Source organism: Pithys albifrons, chromosome 12, assembly GCF_047495875.1.
Source record: "Pithys albifrons albifrons isolate INPA30051 chromosome 12, PitAlb_v1, whole genome shotgun sequence".
In the NCBI taxonomy this organism is placed as follows: domain Eukaryota; kingdom Metazoa; phylum Chordata; class Aves; order Passeriformes; family Thamnophilidae; genus Pithys; species Pithys albifrons.
Genome location: NC_092469.1, coordinates 14,396,381 through 14,412,284, shown reverse-complemented (window position 1 = coordinate 14,412,284; position 15,904 = coordinate 14,396,381). Strand labels below are relative to the sequence as shown.

At 41.3% G+C, this 15,904-nt stretch overlaps 1 protein-coding gene and 2 non-coding genes across 13 annotated transcripts in view; all 3 read right to left on the bottom strand.

Moving 5' to 3' along the window:
* CNOT1 (CCR4-NOT transcription complex subunit 1) overlaps positions 1-15,904 on the bottom strand; it is a 56,663-nt gene that overhangs the window by 14,409 nt on the left and 26,350 nt on the right. For 5 of the 11 annotated variants that reach the window (XM_071567688.1, XM_071567693.1, XM_071567689.1 and 2 more), the window contains 17 exons: positions 14,402-14,603; positions 13,828-13,974; positions 12,582-12,706; positions 11,484-11,770; positions 10,603-10,681; positions 9,150-9,380; positions 7,764-7,904; positions 7,171-7,350; positions 5,980-6,096; positions 5,460-5,570; positions 4,782-4,859; positions 4,282-4,459; positions 3,668-3,798; positions 2,852-3,148; positions 1,022-1,162; positions 819-923; positions 140-259 (listed from right to left, as the gene is read on the bottom strand). In XM_071567688.1, coding sequence (XP_071423789.1) covers positions 140-259; positions 819-923; positions 1,022-1,162; positions 2,852-3,148; positions 3,668-3,798; positions 4,282-4,459; positions 4,782-4,859; positions 5,460-5,570; positions 5,980-6,096; positions 7,171-7,350; positions 7,764-7,904; positions 9,150-9,380; positions 10,603-10,681; positions 11,484-11,770; positions 12,582-12,706; positions 13,828-13,974; positions 14,402-14,603 — 2,670 coding nt within the window. The remainder of the gene's footprint in view (positions 1-139; positions 260-818; positions 924-1,021; positions 1,163-2,851; positions 3,149-3,667; positions 3,799-4,281; positions 4,460-4,781; positions 4,860-5,459; positions 5,571-5,979; positions 6,097-7,170; positions 7,351-7,763; positions 7,905-9,149; positions 9,381-10,602; positions 10,682-11,483; positions 11,771-12,581; positions 12,707-13,827; positions 13,975-14,401; positions 14,604-15,904) is intronic. The other 6 variants (XM_071567691.1, XM_071567696.1, XM_071567690.1 and 3 more) reach the window with 3 other exon arrangements.
* Positions 6,518-6,657, bottom strand: LOC139677737 (small nucleolar RNA SNORA46). Its single transcript, XR_011698918.1, has one exon. It is a non-coding gene; the product is annotated as a small nucleolar RNA SNORA46 (small nucleolar RNA).
* On the bottom strand, positions 15,513-15,648 carry LOC139677738 (small nucleolar RNA SNORA50). Its single transcript, XR_011698919.1, has one exon. It is a non-coding gene; the product is annotated as a small nucleolar RNA SNORA50 (small nucleolar RNA).

Below are 15,904 nucleotides of genomic sequence, written 5' to 3'. Positions count from 1 at the left end.
ATTAATGCATCTTTCAATCACTTTTCCCAAACAATACAAACTCCTGATTCTTACAAGTCTCTAGCAAGAGACACAGGTTCTCCAGCAGTCTCCAAAAGGGCTACAGTACTCTCAAGCTGATTAATTCAAAAACCTCTACCTTCATGGGCTGAGCCAAGAATCCTGTAGGCTGAGTTAAGTCATTGGTAGGCAAGAAGCCAGGGACATTGCGTGCAAACTCTTCATAAACAGCCAGCTGTTTTGGGTCCACACCTCCAACCTTTGCAAAGAGAAGAACAGGCATTAATTTCACTGGGACAGTAAAAAACAAGGGCAGTTTGTTAACAGACAGCTGCTCAGTCATATTCTTAAACTGAGTGGCCTGGACATCAAGAAGCAGGATTCAGCTGCTCTGCACTGAGGTCTTCCCTCTCCTGTGACACCTCCTAACAGGAGGATTTTGCTCTAAAACTGAAACTCACATTTCCAGAAACAAAAATAACTCAATACTGAGAAATGCTCTGGTGAAAGCACATGGTAAATCCTTTAAAGAAGAAACTATAAAGGAGGCAAGACAGCAAAACATACGGGTCATCTTTCAGTGAGAGGAACAGCACAGCAAAGGACAGGACTTAGAATATCCTCAAGGAATTGAGGAAAATTACACGCTCATTTTGAAACAATGTATTTGTGTTTCCATACTAATCAGATAACAGCAGCTGTACTGTTAGGCAACACTACAATACACAGGATTGCTCAGTTGAAGCTGTGCCACCCAATTTTCATGACCAGGAGGGGGAGAAAAGCAGCACGAGGAGAGAGCTCACTCATGTCCTTACCTTTAACCTGATCTGTTCTGGCATCCGCTCGGCCTGGTAAGTTAACACAACAGGATCACAGTACCGACGGCCCTCCTGTCTGGCATGTTTTCTGAGCTCAAATTCCTGGGAAAAATACAAACCCCACACTGAATTTCAGACACCGAGTCTGGATGTATATGAGCACATACAATACTTTTATAAGACAGGAGTCCCATACTTACAGTTGCGAGCCTCTTGTCCATCTCAGGGCCTGCCTTTTCCACAGCTGTCTTCTGGATAAAGCAGCAGGCAAGCTCACAGTTATCCTGTGCTAACTGGGCAGCTGCCTGCTCCATCATGTCCCTCTGCTGTGGCGAGGCTGCCTATTGAAAATCACAACAATCAGTGAAGGCTGTAGATTTTCCCTGTATATTACTAGCCTTAAAATCTGCACCACTGCCTATACAGAACACCAGCAATAAGGAGGAATGCTCTTAGGATCCTGCTCTCTTCCCATGGAATATACAACAAATTTAATTTTGCATAGCTCTGAATAAAACATGTAGGCAAGACGACAGTAAAGACTTTCAACAAGGAACAAAATAGCAGGAGTTCTCCATCTTCTCCACCTCCCTATCTCCAGGGCACAGAAATAAAGCCCTGCTTTAGAGGGATGCACACAGAGCAATGCTAATGCAAGGAAAGCCTCACATCACAGCACAAGTTTTCCCACTCCCTCGGTTGTAATTGGAAGACATAAAGGCACAGAACTAACAATGCAAAACAGCAGTCCTAAGCTTTTTCCAGTGGGTTCCCTTTCTTATACAATTTTCTTCTTTTCTTCTCAGAGTTTGCTTTAAGAGAACTCTGAACAGACTGTCTTATTTTTCAGGGTGCAAAGCAGCAACTCCCATTAGAAATGGAATACATCTATAAAGAGAAACTGTCCCATCTACTTGGACTTTCTTGTCTGTTAAGATCTACCCCTCTTTCATTAATTCCTCAGAACTACACTACTTTTTCTAACTCACTTCATACAATGAGCCAGGCACAAATTTTAAGGTATCTGGTACAGCACTTTTTTCTGCAACACAATGCTTTCTAAAACTATCCCTTAAGAAAACCTCCCTGGATAGCAACTGGCTTTGTATCAATGACATGTGTTGAGGGATAAAAAAAAAAAACTATTAAGTTACAATTTGGTAGCATTTACAACATTTTGCAAACGCAACAATACACAGGTCTAAGTCTTCCACAAAACCTGAATTCCTTTTGCATATGCACATTCTTCAGTGGCACATCCTACCTGGTCAATATGCACACCTCTAATATCAGTCTGCAATCACTCTGCCTGCACAACTGAAGTGTTACATCTCTTGTATCTTCTTGTACCACTCAAAAATTAACCAGCATTTCTCCACCACGTCCCTATTCAAGATGTAGTTTTATCTGACTCTGAGAATTCTAAGTGGTGGCTGCTGTTCTGGGCCAGCAGTTCCCAAGCTGTTTCATTCAGTCCAGAAGGGAAAGCTAGTGCTTCAGCTCAAACTTTGTTCATTAAGAGACCTGGAAAGTCTCTAGAAAACCCAATAAATTCATAAGCTTTGCAGAACACTGTTAACTACCTATCTGCTAACAGCACAAGTAAATAAAATCTGCCTGAAGCATGCACGCTGAAACAATTCAAGACATCACCAGAATCAATTCAGTCCTCCCCACTTTAGCTTTTCTACCTCACAGCCCACAGAAAGTTAAGCACTCCAAGGCTTCTGTGATGTGATTAAACTCAAGAAGACACTGGGGCAAAATAAAAAGGTAGTCAGGAAGTTTGTGTGCAAAATAGTATGATCCACCTTACCAGATTAAGAGTGTTTAACATGAGCTGTAATCTCAACATACTTTTTTCACTGTAATTCCAGAAGAGCCATGAGACTTTTATCCAGTGAATTAATCTTCACGCTAATTAAGCCAGGAAATTAACCAACAAGTCTGCAGATGGAGAACTGATTTGCTAATGCTGGATGCCTGCTGCCCTGTAAATTGGAAATAAACTGCGATGATGGGACTCTTACCCTCAGTGCAGTGGCAAAGCTGTTTTTCAGGTTGGTAGCTATGCTCATCAGCAGGGGCTCCCTGCAGGTGATCATGGCCATGCCAGCAGTCAGGTTCCGCATCATGTGGTGTGCGGCCACGCGCATCCGCGACTCCTCCGAGTCCAGGGCAAAGTCCTTCCTGACTATCTGCTCACAAGTCGTCATGGCAATCTTAATGGATCTGTCGACCACGGGATGGACGAGGTCCTGCACGGCTCGCTCTATGGCCTGCCGCACACACTGCTTCAGCTGCGGGTGCGCCTGGAACAGCGGAATCTGCAGGGGGATTAGCAAGGTTGAGAGAATGAAGGACACTGAACCCACCCACCCGACACAGCTGCGTTTGCTGGACAACTCCTAAGTGCACTGTCATAGCCTGTGCGGTTCCACAGGCAGCTATTACAGTGTTAGATAAATCTGAAACCAGGACAAAAGATCATTTTTCTTACTAAGTTGCAGCTGAGCACAATGCAAAGGCTGACTGAAGAGCTAGGCCGCTGAGTGTTCAAAAGGAGCACAGCAGCAACTGTCCCAACTGACATATTGCCAGATAAACCAGATACTAATGTCACAGTTAAAGATCACCTGACCATCTTGGGGTTGCTAATGCAACTACTAATCACCTCAGAAGTTCTCCATGTGGTTACTCATTTTAGCATTCAACTTTCCCATTCCTTCAGACAAGTGACTCTTCAGTAACTTCAGTTTACAAAATGCAGATCCCACCCACTGAGATCTGTGGCAAATATGGTGGTGAAAATTCTTTCAGCAAACCAAATCACCTCTGAAACTTACCGTTGGATTTAAGGTAATATGTGGAGCCAACCCTCCTAAAGAATAGACGTTGATGTCGTGGTAACTGTACTGGGGCTGAGGAGGGACCGTGGCTGTACACGTGGTGCTGGTGGCTGGAGTTGTAGAAGCAGCTGGAGAACACAAGTAGATTTGTATTGAGCCATTAGTGAAAAGCACATGCTTATCATGCAAGTATATACATTTAAACTAGAAAGTGAGCAAGAAACAAAAGTTTTGCAGTTTCATCATGAAACCTTCAAAATTCACGAGCAACTTTTATTCACCATTTTCCCAATGACATCTTCCAAAGTAGCTTCAACATGTTCTAACAGAACTGTCTGTGACAACAGTTCAGCCCCTGATGTCTTGCTAGTAGATCCTGCCCCACTCCCTTCTAAGGAGCATATACAGAACTAGTCCCCATGAGGCTTCCATTACCTTCCCATCTCCAAACTCTGTACAGCTACTTCTATTACAAAACTATCCAAGTGCTCCCAAGCGTTCAGGAAAGTTACAACAGCATATTGTAGCTTTGTATTTTCTTCATAATAGCAAAACCTGTCTTATTTGAACTTCAGCAGTGTGGTTCTGGATTCCATAGGAGATGTACTTACTAGTTGTTGTGATGGGTGGTAGCTCTTCTGGCTGCTTCACATCCTTCTTTGGAGCAGACAGCTGCTCATCCAGATTTTTCAGACGATCTTTATCCTTCAGGAGACTTCCAGGTTTCAGCTCATTGATGTCTAGTGCAAGATTCTTGCAGAGCACCTCAATCTCAAACTTCAGATTCAACTGCAAAACAATTCTAGTTTAGGTTGTGTCACAAGGAAAATGCGCAAAACACCTACTGGGCCCCTCTGCCCATGAGCTCCCCCACTCTAACCTCCCACCTTTCAGAGACTAATAGTGACTGAGGATCAGACACGTATCATGCACTTTGACCTCACAGGAGAAGTGTTTCACCCAAGTTCTACCAAATTAAGCAATGCCCAAGTGATCACCCCATGCTAAAGCAGCAGACAGTGCTGCTTGCTCCTTCCTAACATCCTTCTTGACTGTTAGATCAAGAGAACCTCACATTCAGTAGGTACAGAAAGGAAAAACAGAAGTTTACTTTTAGATCATGTTCTTGATGTAGTTCAGCTAAAACATTCATAATGGCCATTGTCCATGGGTTTGGAGGCCTGAAAACCTACAAGATAAAGAAGAGAGCAGTATTACATAAACTTCTTCAATCATCTGGATAGCTTACAGTTTTGGAACACAACCAGCTATGTTGTGTATACAGCCATGGAAACCTTTGTACAGCTGCAATTAGGGTTGAATTTAGTACTCTAGTAATAATTATTCCACTAACTTAAGTTTAACTGGTAGTACATTAGGGAGCAAAGTGAAAAACTGTAAACACAATGACCGGGTACTTCGGAGAGATCAGTTCTATGTCAAGTAGAACTGACAAGCTGACCAGGGTCAAATGGCTGGGAGGAATGAAAACAAAATAATCAAAGAATAAATATATCCTAGAACCCTTATGATGGCATCCTTCCACTTCTCAATAGAGTTCTGTTCAAGGATACCACAGTACAGTTTGGCCAATACCACCTACTTATATGGCAAAAATGCATGGGCTATGTACTTTCCCTCAAAACAGAACTCCTTCACTTTAAGCCCTTATATCTGTTTTCTTTCTCTCCAGGGAATTCAATCAGTTTTCACTTTGTGACAAAAGCTAATTACTTTCTGCAATATTTTGTCACTTGAGTAATAACTCTGTCAGCACAAAGACACTTACCACACTCCTGACACTGGATTCCAAGACTTTGGCAACAAATGGCACTACATAAAGCAATTCCTGCTGTCCCTTCACATATGCTTCCAATAGGAGGGATTTCACGTCCAAATCCTGAAAAATACCATCAACAATTGAAGTGGAAAGGAGGGTGGAGAAAACAGCAAACACACTGCAAAAGTCCACTTACAAACGACTTCACTTTCTGATACAGCCAAGGCTGAGTCAAGACAGCCCTTGAATTTTAGACTGTTAAGCAACAGTTACTTTTTGAACAGAGATTTACATATCTACATTTTCACATGGGATTAAATGAGTTCCTGCTGAAGTAAATATAGCTACTAACTTTTCTGATACAAAAAATACATTTAGAAGTCTTACATGACCAACTACGGAAACATACTTTGTACTTGGCACACAAAAGAGGCACCAGAAAGGTGATAACATTTCCCAAATAGCTTATGCTACTTGCATAACACCATCTCAATGCATGCCAAAGCAATCTGTAAAGACAGAAGCTCACCGTGTGCAAGATGGGCTTATTTTTAGCCATGGTAATCATTCCCAGCCAGTGACCAAGGTTCTTTAACAAGGAACGGTCTGAGAAGTTGGCTGCAGCTTTATCTGATGTCAGTAGCACCTAATGAAAACAAAACAAAACAAAAAAAGGCAGCTTGAGCAACAACCAGAAGATATCAGACTCTGAACCAAATCCAACAGCTGATCTGACTGGAGGCAGTTGCAGAACATCAGGTTCTCAGCTTCAATCCCATTACAGAGATACTGAAGCAGCCTTTTCTTTAAGATAGCAATCTTTAAATCTGTCCTGTAGTGACTGCAAAGTTCATTTTTTATAAGCATCAAAAAAGAGAATTACACTTTCCCAGACCTTACCATTTACTCCGGTGAGACTGTTAGGACTACTCACTTAGTCTAACTTTGTGCAGGCAATGCTTCCTCTTAATGCCTCATGACAGACCTGAAGGCTGTAGGTTGCACTTTGAGGGAAATTCAATTCTCACATCAAGACTAAAATCATGTCACAAGTGTTCGGCTGTTAGTTCTGTTCCTCAGCTTCAGAGGAGCATCAGCTGAATGGAGGCAAGGTCAGCTGTGCTCTGAAGAGCCAGGAGATGCTTTTGCACTACAGCGTAACCCACGGTGGTCAGGAAATTCCACCAACAGGTTTAAAAATAGTGCTTGCTTCACAAAGTGGTTTCATGTCTTCATCACTTCTGGGCTACTGCCTCTTCCTCCTCCTCCCCTTCATATTACCTTAGCTCTCTAGTAAATTTTGGTTGTTACACCCCCATTTTCTAAACACTCCCCTTCCCTTTTATTCCTCTTTGACCAAAACAGCAGTGTAGTTTTCTTATCTTTACACTTTCCCCACACAAAACAACCACACCATAAGTAATTTCTCCCTAAGTTATAATTTGCAAACCTCACACAGATTTCAAGTCTACCTAATTAAATAGATTCAAATGCAATTTTTCTCTCCTGTTATTAACATCTTTTGTACATTCCCAACTGAAAAGAATGCTAGTATTCAAATATTACTTGCAAGTTTAATAGTAAACTAGGAAGTAGATTTTTGAATTATATTCTGTATTCGAGGATCAGCAACATGGTCAGCAAAGAGCATGAGAACAGCACACTCCTAAATCTTTAACGCAGGTATACCTAAAAATATTAGAAAACATGCACTACTCACCTTGATATTTCTGTAGGTTTCATTCAGAACCATTTTATTAAACTCTGGATTCTTAAGTGTGTCAAGGAAGTTTGAATATAAACTGTGAAAGTTAGGCTCAATACTGACTCTCTTCATCACAAGATACTGTGATACCCAAGGCATGAACTCTTCTTTCACTGTTTCCTTCAATTCTTCCACCTGTGGTCAAATCAAAGAGAAAGCACACCACAAAGTAGATGAGAAGGAAACCAAAACCTTCTGGGGTCAGCTCTGACCAACACATATTCATGGTCACTCAATTGCTTTTAACACTAATGTTCTTCTAAGAAAAATATTTCAATCGGTGTCTCATTATCCCAAGATTTGGTCAACCAGTAAAGATGTAATCACAAAATCAACAAGGCATAGTAATCTGCCCCTCCTTCACTTCTCAGCTTTTTACCAGACAACTGAAAATAAATGTTGTCATCCTAATCACTCAAGCCATCTGTCCACGAAATGGTAAATTACATGAGTGGCACAGGTGGCAGCAGGACTGCACCTTTCTACTGTTCAGAAATATAGATTAAAAAACCCCAAAACTACTTTTACTTGCATTCTTCCATACTTACCTTCTGTGTCATATTTGACTGAGACAGATTATTGAAGATGAAAGCAATTTTTTCCTGGACATTCTCTGGAGGTTCCACAATTCTCTCTGTTTGATCTGTTGCTACTAACAGCGTATCAATGTTGGTGGTATTAATGGAAGGCTGAGGGGAGGACAAGAAGTTAATAATAGACAACACCCAGAGGTAACACCAAAAGAAACTTTGCTCTGTTCTGTCAAGCCAAAACAGAATTGAGCTTTATCAGGAGACATTTACTGCTTCAGATTCATTTTCAGCAGCACTCTACAGGAGCCAAGTGATTTTTCTTACCCTAAAAATCATGATCAATACTTAGCAGAAGAATGCTGCTGCACAAACCCCCTTTACAGTCATATATAACAGGTGCCACTGCAATGGCACCTGTTAGGCTAACGGCCTGCACACAATTTTAGCTTGGAGAAAAATCACAGTACAATAGTGAGCAGCACTTAGCACAGCAGAGGGGCTCCAGGGCAATGCAGTGCTGATTGGGGAAGGAGGAATCCCAGAGGTTCACTTCTAAGACAGCATGTCAAGTGTAAGTCAACAGAATGTGAGGCAGGACCCTACAACTGCAGGTCTGAACCCCACGGCTTTAGCAGCTGCTACATTGCAATTAAGGGAAAAGGAGATGCAGTTTTAAATATCAATCCTGGCTGGAGCTTAAAATGGGAAAATATAAATACCTTAAAGTAACAACTATCTATGTGACATACTCAGGTGTGAAAGACAGTAACAGTTACACTAAGAACTGTCCCCCCCAGAATGTTCACAACATTTTCGGCTACTTGTGGCTTTTGCCTCCTTTACAGAGAACTATTCAAAGGCAATCCCAAGCAGCAAGGCAGGCTCGACTTCACAGTGCATCAGTTATCACACAGCAACAGCACCACCCATCCTCAGTGAACACATGGGACCAAGTGTGCCCCAAAACTTTCTGTGCAATAGCCAATAGCACCAATCTGCCAACCCTGTAATAACTCTGACAACCAGTTCAGAGAGTTGTTTATGTACTAAAGATGTGAAAAACCTAATGCAGTTAGAATTGTGAGGTCAGACATGTGCAGTAAGTGTTCTCAAGCAGAACAGCAGCTGCCAACTACTTCAAGAGTCCTATTGCAAGTCATTAACAGAAACAATTGCTCTGTAATTGTCTTGAGAAAGCCTCAAGAAAAACATTTCAACTGGACACCAAAGGAATTGTGTAGTTTAAAGATTAAAAACACCTTGTCTCTACAAAAATGTTGGTTGTATTTTAAAGGTTTATATGCTTTAAATATAAAATAGGCCCGACAGTTTGAACTCAGTACAGAGTAGCACTCTAACACCTCTGCTTCTCTGGGAAGGGCACAATGACACAACACTCACCGGCACGTCTTTCTTGAAGCTGACTCCAGTTGGTCGGGTGATGGTGATGGTTTTTGCAACGGTGGTGGTGGTTGAGGTGGTCACTATAGTGCTGACTTGGCCAGCAAGAGGAGCTTTTGCTGGAACCTGGGCCTGGGCCTGAGCCTGGGCAAGTGCAATACTTCCAGGGGTGGTGATTGATCCCTGCATCTTCACAGGAGGATCTCTGGATTGCTGTCCATACTCTATGTACTAAAATAGAGTGAACAAGAACATACCAAAGTTCACAGGCAGGAACAGAACTACAGGCTGTTTTAGCATGAGCACTATAAAGGTATGACAATAATTGCTCAAATATCTGACACTAATGCTGTAAGGGAATGTGCAAAATACAACCGTACACTCCTGTAAATCATATCCTATCACTACTGACTTTCTCACTGGAGAGGAGCCTCAAACTCTACCTCAGGGCTCAACAGGTTAATGTCAAGCATCATGAGACCCGACACCCTTAAAATTTTACAGAGCACTACTCAAAAACCCCCATCCCCATCACCCCAGGCCTGAAACAGCAAAGTCAAAGAGGAGAAAGAGCTTAAAAGCAATGTGTGAGTATCAAGAAGCTGCCTACAAAGCAGGTAAGAAGTCTTCTGCAGGGACGTCAACAGCTAAATAGAAAAGCCTGAAGCTCACCATTAATAAGCAAAACCAGTTCTGAAATGGCCAACTTCAAGATATTACATATTGTGAAGTAGTTCCATAGCAAAAAATTATGTTTCTCCCCCACTTCTATATGTTTCCTCAGAAACTGGTAACATCAGACTGCCATTTAAGGGATAGTCTGAAAACTGTCAGTGAAACCCAGACTGCTACTGGACTTTCCAGCTTTGGGTATAAGGCCTTCTCTATCATAATGGAACATTTTTCCTTATTTAGCTCATGCTCTCAAGCTTTTCTGTATTTCCACCAATAAAAGCACATTCAAGGCAGATATCATATGATGAACACTGCTTGGGACTACACAGTACTTCCATGGCTCCCACCAGACCTTCAGGAATGAAATTTTTCCTGGATTATTTTAGCAGGTCGGAGTATGAAATTGTATAAACCAAGATGAATGCCCTTTATTTTAGAGAAAAACCCCAAATTGTTAAGGAACTGGAATATGAATTCATTGAGGCACTTTAAAACCTCTGTGCATGGACATGTGCATTGGTTGGTCCCACAGTTATAAACAAGTAGCTATTTCAACATAAGCAACCCAAAGAGACTTTTGGAAACAGGGCAGGTCCAGATAACCACCTTCACCTGCCCACCCTATCCCACAGAAAAACCTTTAAGAAAAGGCATTCGATTCTGTGGATGTACATGGTCTATAATCACAACAGCTGAGACTACTTTTCCAAAGGAAAACAGAAATTTGCTCAAAAGAATGTAAGATCATACAAAGTTGGTGTCACTAATACAAACTCACCTCCTGTAAATGATGTGGGAACTGTATAAAGTGACTAATAGAAGCCAAGTGCTGACAATACTGGGGATAGTCCTTCAATCTGTCAGACAAAACATGCATTAGTCAGAAGTATACGCCCAGATCAGAAACAGTACTAGAGAAACACGAATATCAGACTGGTGTGTAATTCCCATACTGCATCACAGAATTACTTCTGGACTCCTTACAGCAGCTGTGCTACAAATAAAACACAAGGTTTATTTACAGCAACTCATCTCTATACTTCTGCCTGAGCACACAATTGCATTTATATTCAGTGTTTTCAACAAGATTACTGGCTAAGTCTTTGCAGTCTGGCTCAGTGCATTTTAAACAGCAAACGAGAGCAGCCCTCACATCCAGAATTTCCTCTATCTGCAATTCATTTAAAGCTTTGAGAAAGTTTGGGGCTTTTTAAGATTATTTTGCCATACTTGAGATTTCTGTGTAAGACCAAAGTCCTAGAGCTAAGTTCCTCACCAGTCCTTCACCAATGAACAGTGCAAACAGCACTCCATGGAATGCACTTGTGAAGAGTAGTAACGTTCACTCCATTTCTAACAGACTTCATCTAACTCAACACTTAATTATTTTTATAAACAAAGTCTACTAATTTTCAGCATCTGCTCATCCCACAGTTATAGAGGTATACCACAGCAAACATTTTCATTTAGAAAAGTCACCCTTTAACCAGCACATTCACACTTTTTGTTTCAGCTCAGCACATCTCTGAGGTAATCCTGAAGCTGAGGTGTGTAAATTTCTAACACATATAAGCAATCTTGCACTGCACGATTAGAGCAGGTTCAACATCCACAAGACAATACATGTACTATCCAGAAGTTACCAAAACTGACACTCACCTATTTTTAAATCTATCTAGTGCAGCAATACCAAAATAGTACATTTTGGATCCAAAAGGCTTTCGTAAGGCTTCAAGAACATAGCGCAGGGCCAGGCCCAGAGCCATGTAAGTAACCAGTCCTTTCTCTATAATCCCACCGAAGAGACAGGCTGTTATGTGCAGCTCCTTATCCGGGTACTGGGGAAAGAAACGATATTCCTCAAACAAGTTCCTCAGCATACAGTTGAACACTTCTCGTTCACGTTTTATGTTGGAGTCCTTAAACCTTTGCAGCATTTCCAAGACCTGCAAAGAAATTGGAAATTGTTACCAACAAATTTGCTTTATTCCAGTCCTTCCACATTTTCACGTTTCAGGAGTGTTTGCAACTACTGAGGTAAACTGTGCTATCACACGTGAGAAGCCACTGCCTCAAGGGCATCTCATTGTAGCCAGGAGACATGGCAGCACCACAATGAGCTTCCTCTTCAGACTTGAGTTTTCTCCATTTTCTTTCAAGTAATTGTCTTCACACAAAACTTTTTTTGGTGACTGCCTACTCCACTACTTTCAAATTAAAATTAATGTTGTGTCCTCCATAATTTATAACCACACAAATATATTAAAGTAAATTTGAAGTACTTCAAAGAGCAAGTACATCAGACCAATAATTACTCTCATAGAGACTAACCAAAATAATTATCAAAAGCTCAGAAGGTAGAACTTGGGACACTTTTATATATATGGATGTCACAGTCATTTTTAGATACTTAAAAAACATATATTCAAGATAATTTATACAGACTATTTAAAGGCACTCTAACACTTTTCAAAACAAAGGCTTCCACATCACATCGAATACTTCCCACTTAGCAGCATTTTAGGAGTGTTAATTAGACCTCTAAAGCTTTTCAGTCCACAGAAGTCAAAGCTGAATGTAATATGATCAACTGAAAGTCTGCTGTGAAAACACCTTAAATCAAGCCAAAAAGCAATGCTGCAAGCATCTATACAAGCGTTTTATTTTTTACTAAACTAATACATGAAGGAATAATTACCATCAACTTTACTGCAAGTCTTTGGGCAGGTGATGCAACTGCTACAGAAGGGAACTCACCTCATCCACAGACATGGTCGGATGTGGTGGATGGTTGTAAATACGCTGGAAGTAGCTGTTTGCCTCATCATCTATTTCTTTGCTAAAGTGCTGATTAGCCTCTGGCCACACCTGAGATAAGTCAGCTGTTAAAAAAGGGAACAGGTATCACACTCAGGACAACTTCAGGTGGTCAGGATTTCATCTAACCCTTTTCAATTCTTCCACCAATCTATACAGAACATTCTAGTTCTTCTGAAAAGCAGGATATTTAACCTTTCTATTAGACAGGAATTATTACTGAAAAATCTGGTTTCAATAGGCTGTACTTATATAAAAAAGCCTGAATCCTAAGACAGCATTAACCTCACACTGTTGTACTACTAGAACCCTCTGCATCCCAAGCTAACCTCAACTGACAACTAAATAAATGAATGCAGAACAGACTGGAACAAAGCATGCTACACAACACTGACATGCACACAAACTTGCACACAAACTTTCAGGCCAGCCAGTGAGCTTCCAACAAGTTCATACTGAATGTTCAAGACTCAAAATATAAACCAACGGTCATTACAGCCACCCCCACTGATACATCTGCAAAGACAGGTAACTTTGCTGTTATTACAGGTGGGTTCTTTGATAGCTCTTCCCTAACAGTGATGTGGAAGGAAGGTTTAGCATATGGCTGTGCTTCCTGAACATCTGTCTGCTTCAACAATTCATTGTGAGCACACTGCAGAGGCGTAAATGAGTTAAGACTTAGTGTTAGGAACCACATTATTCCTTCCAAAAACTACCTTCCCACCAAATTCTGTTACTCTTATTTGTATCCCATGTTGCAGTCTATTTCACTGCTTCATCTCTCAAGTTCCCTGCTGCAACAGGACCATACCCAGGTAGCTTTGTTTAACCTTGTTACAAAAAACCCAAAGGTACCAGGCACATACAGGTTCTCTGTCAAGAGCAGAACACATTTTTGTTCAAAACACAGCACCGCAGAAAAAGGGCAGAAACGTGCTGTTCATGCAAATCTGTAACACATGTTATACTTTTATGCTAATAGGGTTTTTTTTAAGCCACACAGGGCTCTGATCAAGCTTTTTAGGATACAGGTTTAGAAACACCTTTTTCAAACAAACAGAATAATACAGGAGCCACATTTTTAACATTTACCACCTACAGTTCCAAGCCTTCCCTGAAGGAAACACAGATTAACTGCAGACCACAGTCACACTTCACAGCCACAGACAACACTACCACTTACAAGGTTTCATCTTACTCTGCTGGAATGTAGGCTGGTTCAGTCCAGATGTGCTCAGCTTCCTTTGCACGAATGGGTCATTGTTCACTGCAGGAAGGCCCAGGGCTCCAGTTCCTATGCCAGTCAGGCTACCCGTAGTAAGACCACCTACTGCAAAGCAAACAACTGGTCATCTCAGCTGCACACTCAGTATGCACTTACAACTCCTCCTAAGCACTTGTCATTTCCAAGAACTCAAGAGCTTAACTTCATAGCTGCCTAATATCAAGGAATTTTAACTTGAACAATTCATCTTTGTCCCAATTTAAAATGATGATGCTGCTAAACTTCTCAAAACACTCATCCTCTTCACGCTCAAACTTTTTACCTATTGCAGCTATAACACTCTGAAATGCTGTTTGAACAATGACTCAGGAGTGTGTAATTCCCTCCCACACAACACAGCTGTTTGGCTGGTGTGATGTCCTGCCCTTAAAGGGAAGGAAGCACCTAACACACCAGTTTTTCCAGTCTCAGCAGTAACAGAGCCTGAGCTCTGCCATGTCAAAAACAAACCAGCCCACCACAACAGCAGTACCTGGAAGCTGAGAAGAGAGTCCTCCAATGCCACTGAAACCTGTTGTCTGATTTTGGGTGGAAAGAGGGGGGAACGCTTTTGCTGGTGACTGAGGAGTACTGAAGGCAGAGCCCAGGTTGGGAGGGAAGCCTTGCATGCTCTGGGTGTGAGGAGCAGCTGAGCCACCTATACTAAGAGATGCCATTCCTGCAAGCGAGTCGATCTGAATGAAGAGAGGAAGGTTATACAGACATCCATAAACCAAAATCCAGCTGATTTTTGGCATGTTTTGTATAAAGACAGCTACAACGTATCAAAACATTTCTGAGAAAAGCCTTTCTGAATGGTTACTGTAAATTCTGAAGTCATTCAGATCACCCCAAAAGATTAACTTGTCTAGAGAATGCACTTTCGTTTTTCTTCTACAACCCCATGAAATCCTATTCTCTCAGAGCTTTAACAGAAAGGCTTATTGTTCCACAGTCTGTAGCTAAGTGTAACACAACAGCAAATGCTTGCAATAAGCGGCATTTATTTCTACTTGCAGATTTTCATACTAGAATAGTTTATGCTCTGCAGTTTGCAACCTCAGACCTCACCCCAAAACTTAAAAAGCTATTTCATCTCAACCCTTACAAAGTATTTTTGACTGACTGAAGGATCCCACTATGTCCATTCTTCCCAGCTAAATACCTGAATGAAGTCTTCAATAAAAAAGAACTAAGACCTAGGTGATGAGGAGGGAAGACACAATACAAGCTGACAAAGCAGTAAGTTACAGAACTGACTAGAAACAGCACAAAATGGTGTTATCTACCCAGAAGACAGCATGACTACAGACTAACAATTGCTGCTCTGTTTGTTCATATCAGTTATTTGCAGCACATTGTCAAGATAATGGTACATCTGATGAGCAACTTCAATAAAGCAACAATCTACAAGGAAACTGCTCTCTATGTTTAGTTTATGTAATCTACTGACAATTCAGTCATTCTTAAATGCTGAATTACCACTATTTCATGTGAAAAACCTGTCACCACTTCAAAATTGAATGTAACTGCTAGAAGCAAAACCTGACTGTAACGTGTTGCTCCCAGAGGAGGAAGGGATGATGAGTGGCAGGGAGTAACTGAAATGTACCTTGTTTTTAAAAGAGCAGTTCAGTTGAGAGCTGAAGAGCCCCAGTTATAACAAGTCCTTATGCTCTAGCACTGTGGCTTGGCCCGTGAAGCTACAAACAAGACACATCAGGTTCAAAGGCAGTGCTTAATTCTCAAAAGTCTTAGTAAATTTTAGCACTTTAAAAGAAAGCCTCAGTTATTTTAAATAAACTAAACATCTGTCCCGCTTCAGTGCTCCCATCCTGTAATACTTCAGTTACTTCTTACAGGCATTTGTGAAGTCAAGGACAGTTCTGAGCTACAACCCTCAGACAATACTCTGCAGTTACAAGTAAGTTATCCAGACATGCAAGCACAAAAGTACATGAGCCAGATGATGTTTGACTTAGTCCTGCAGGAAGAG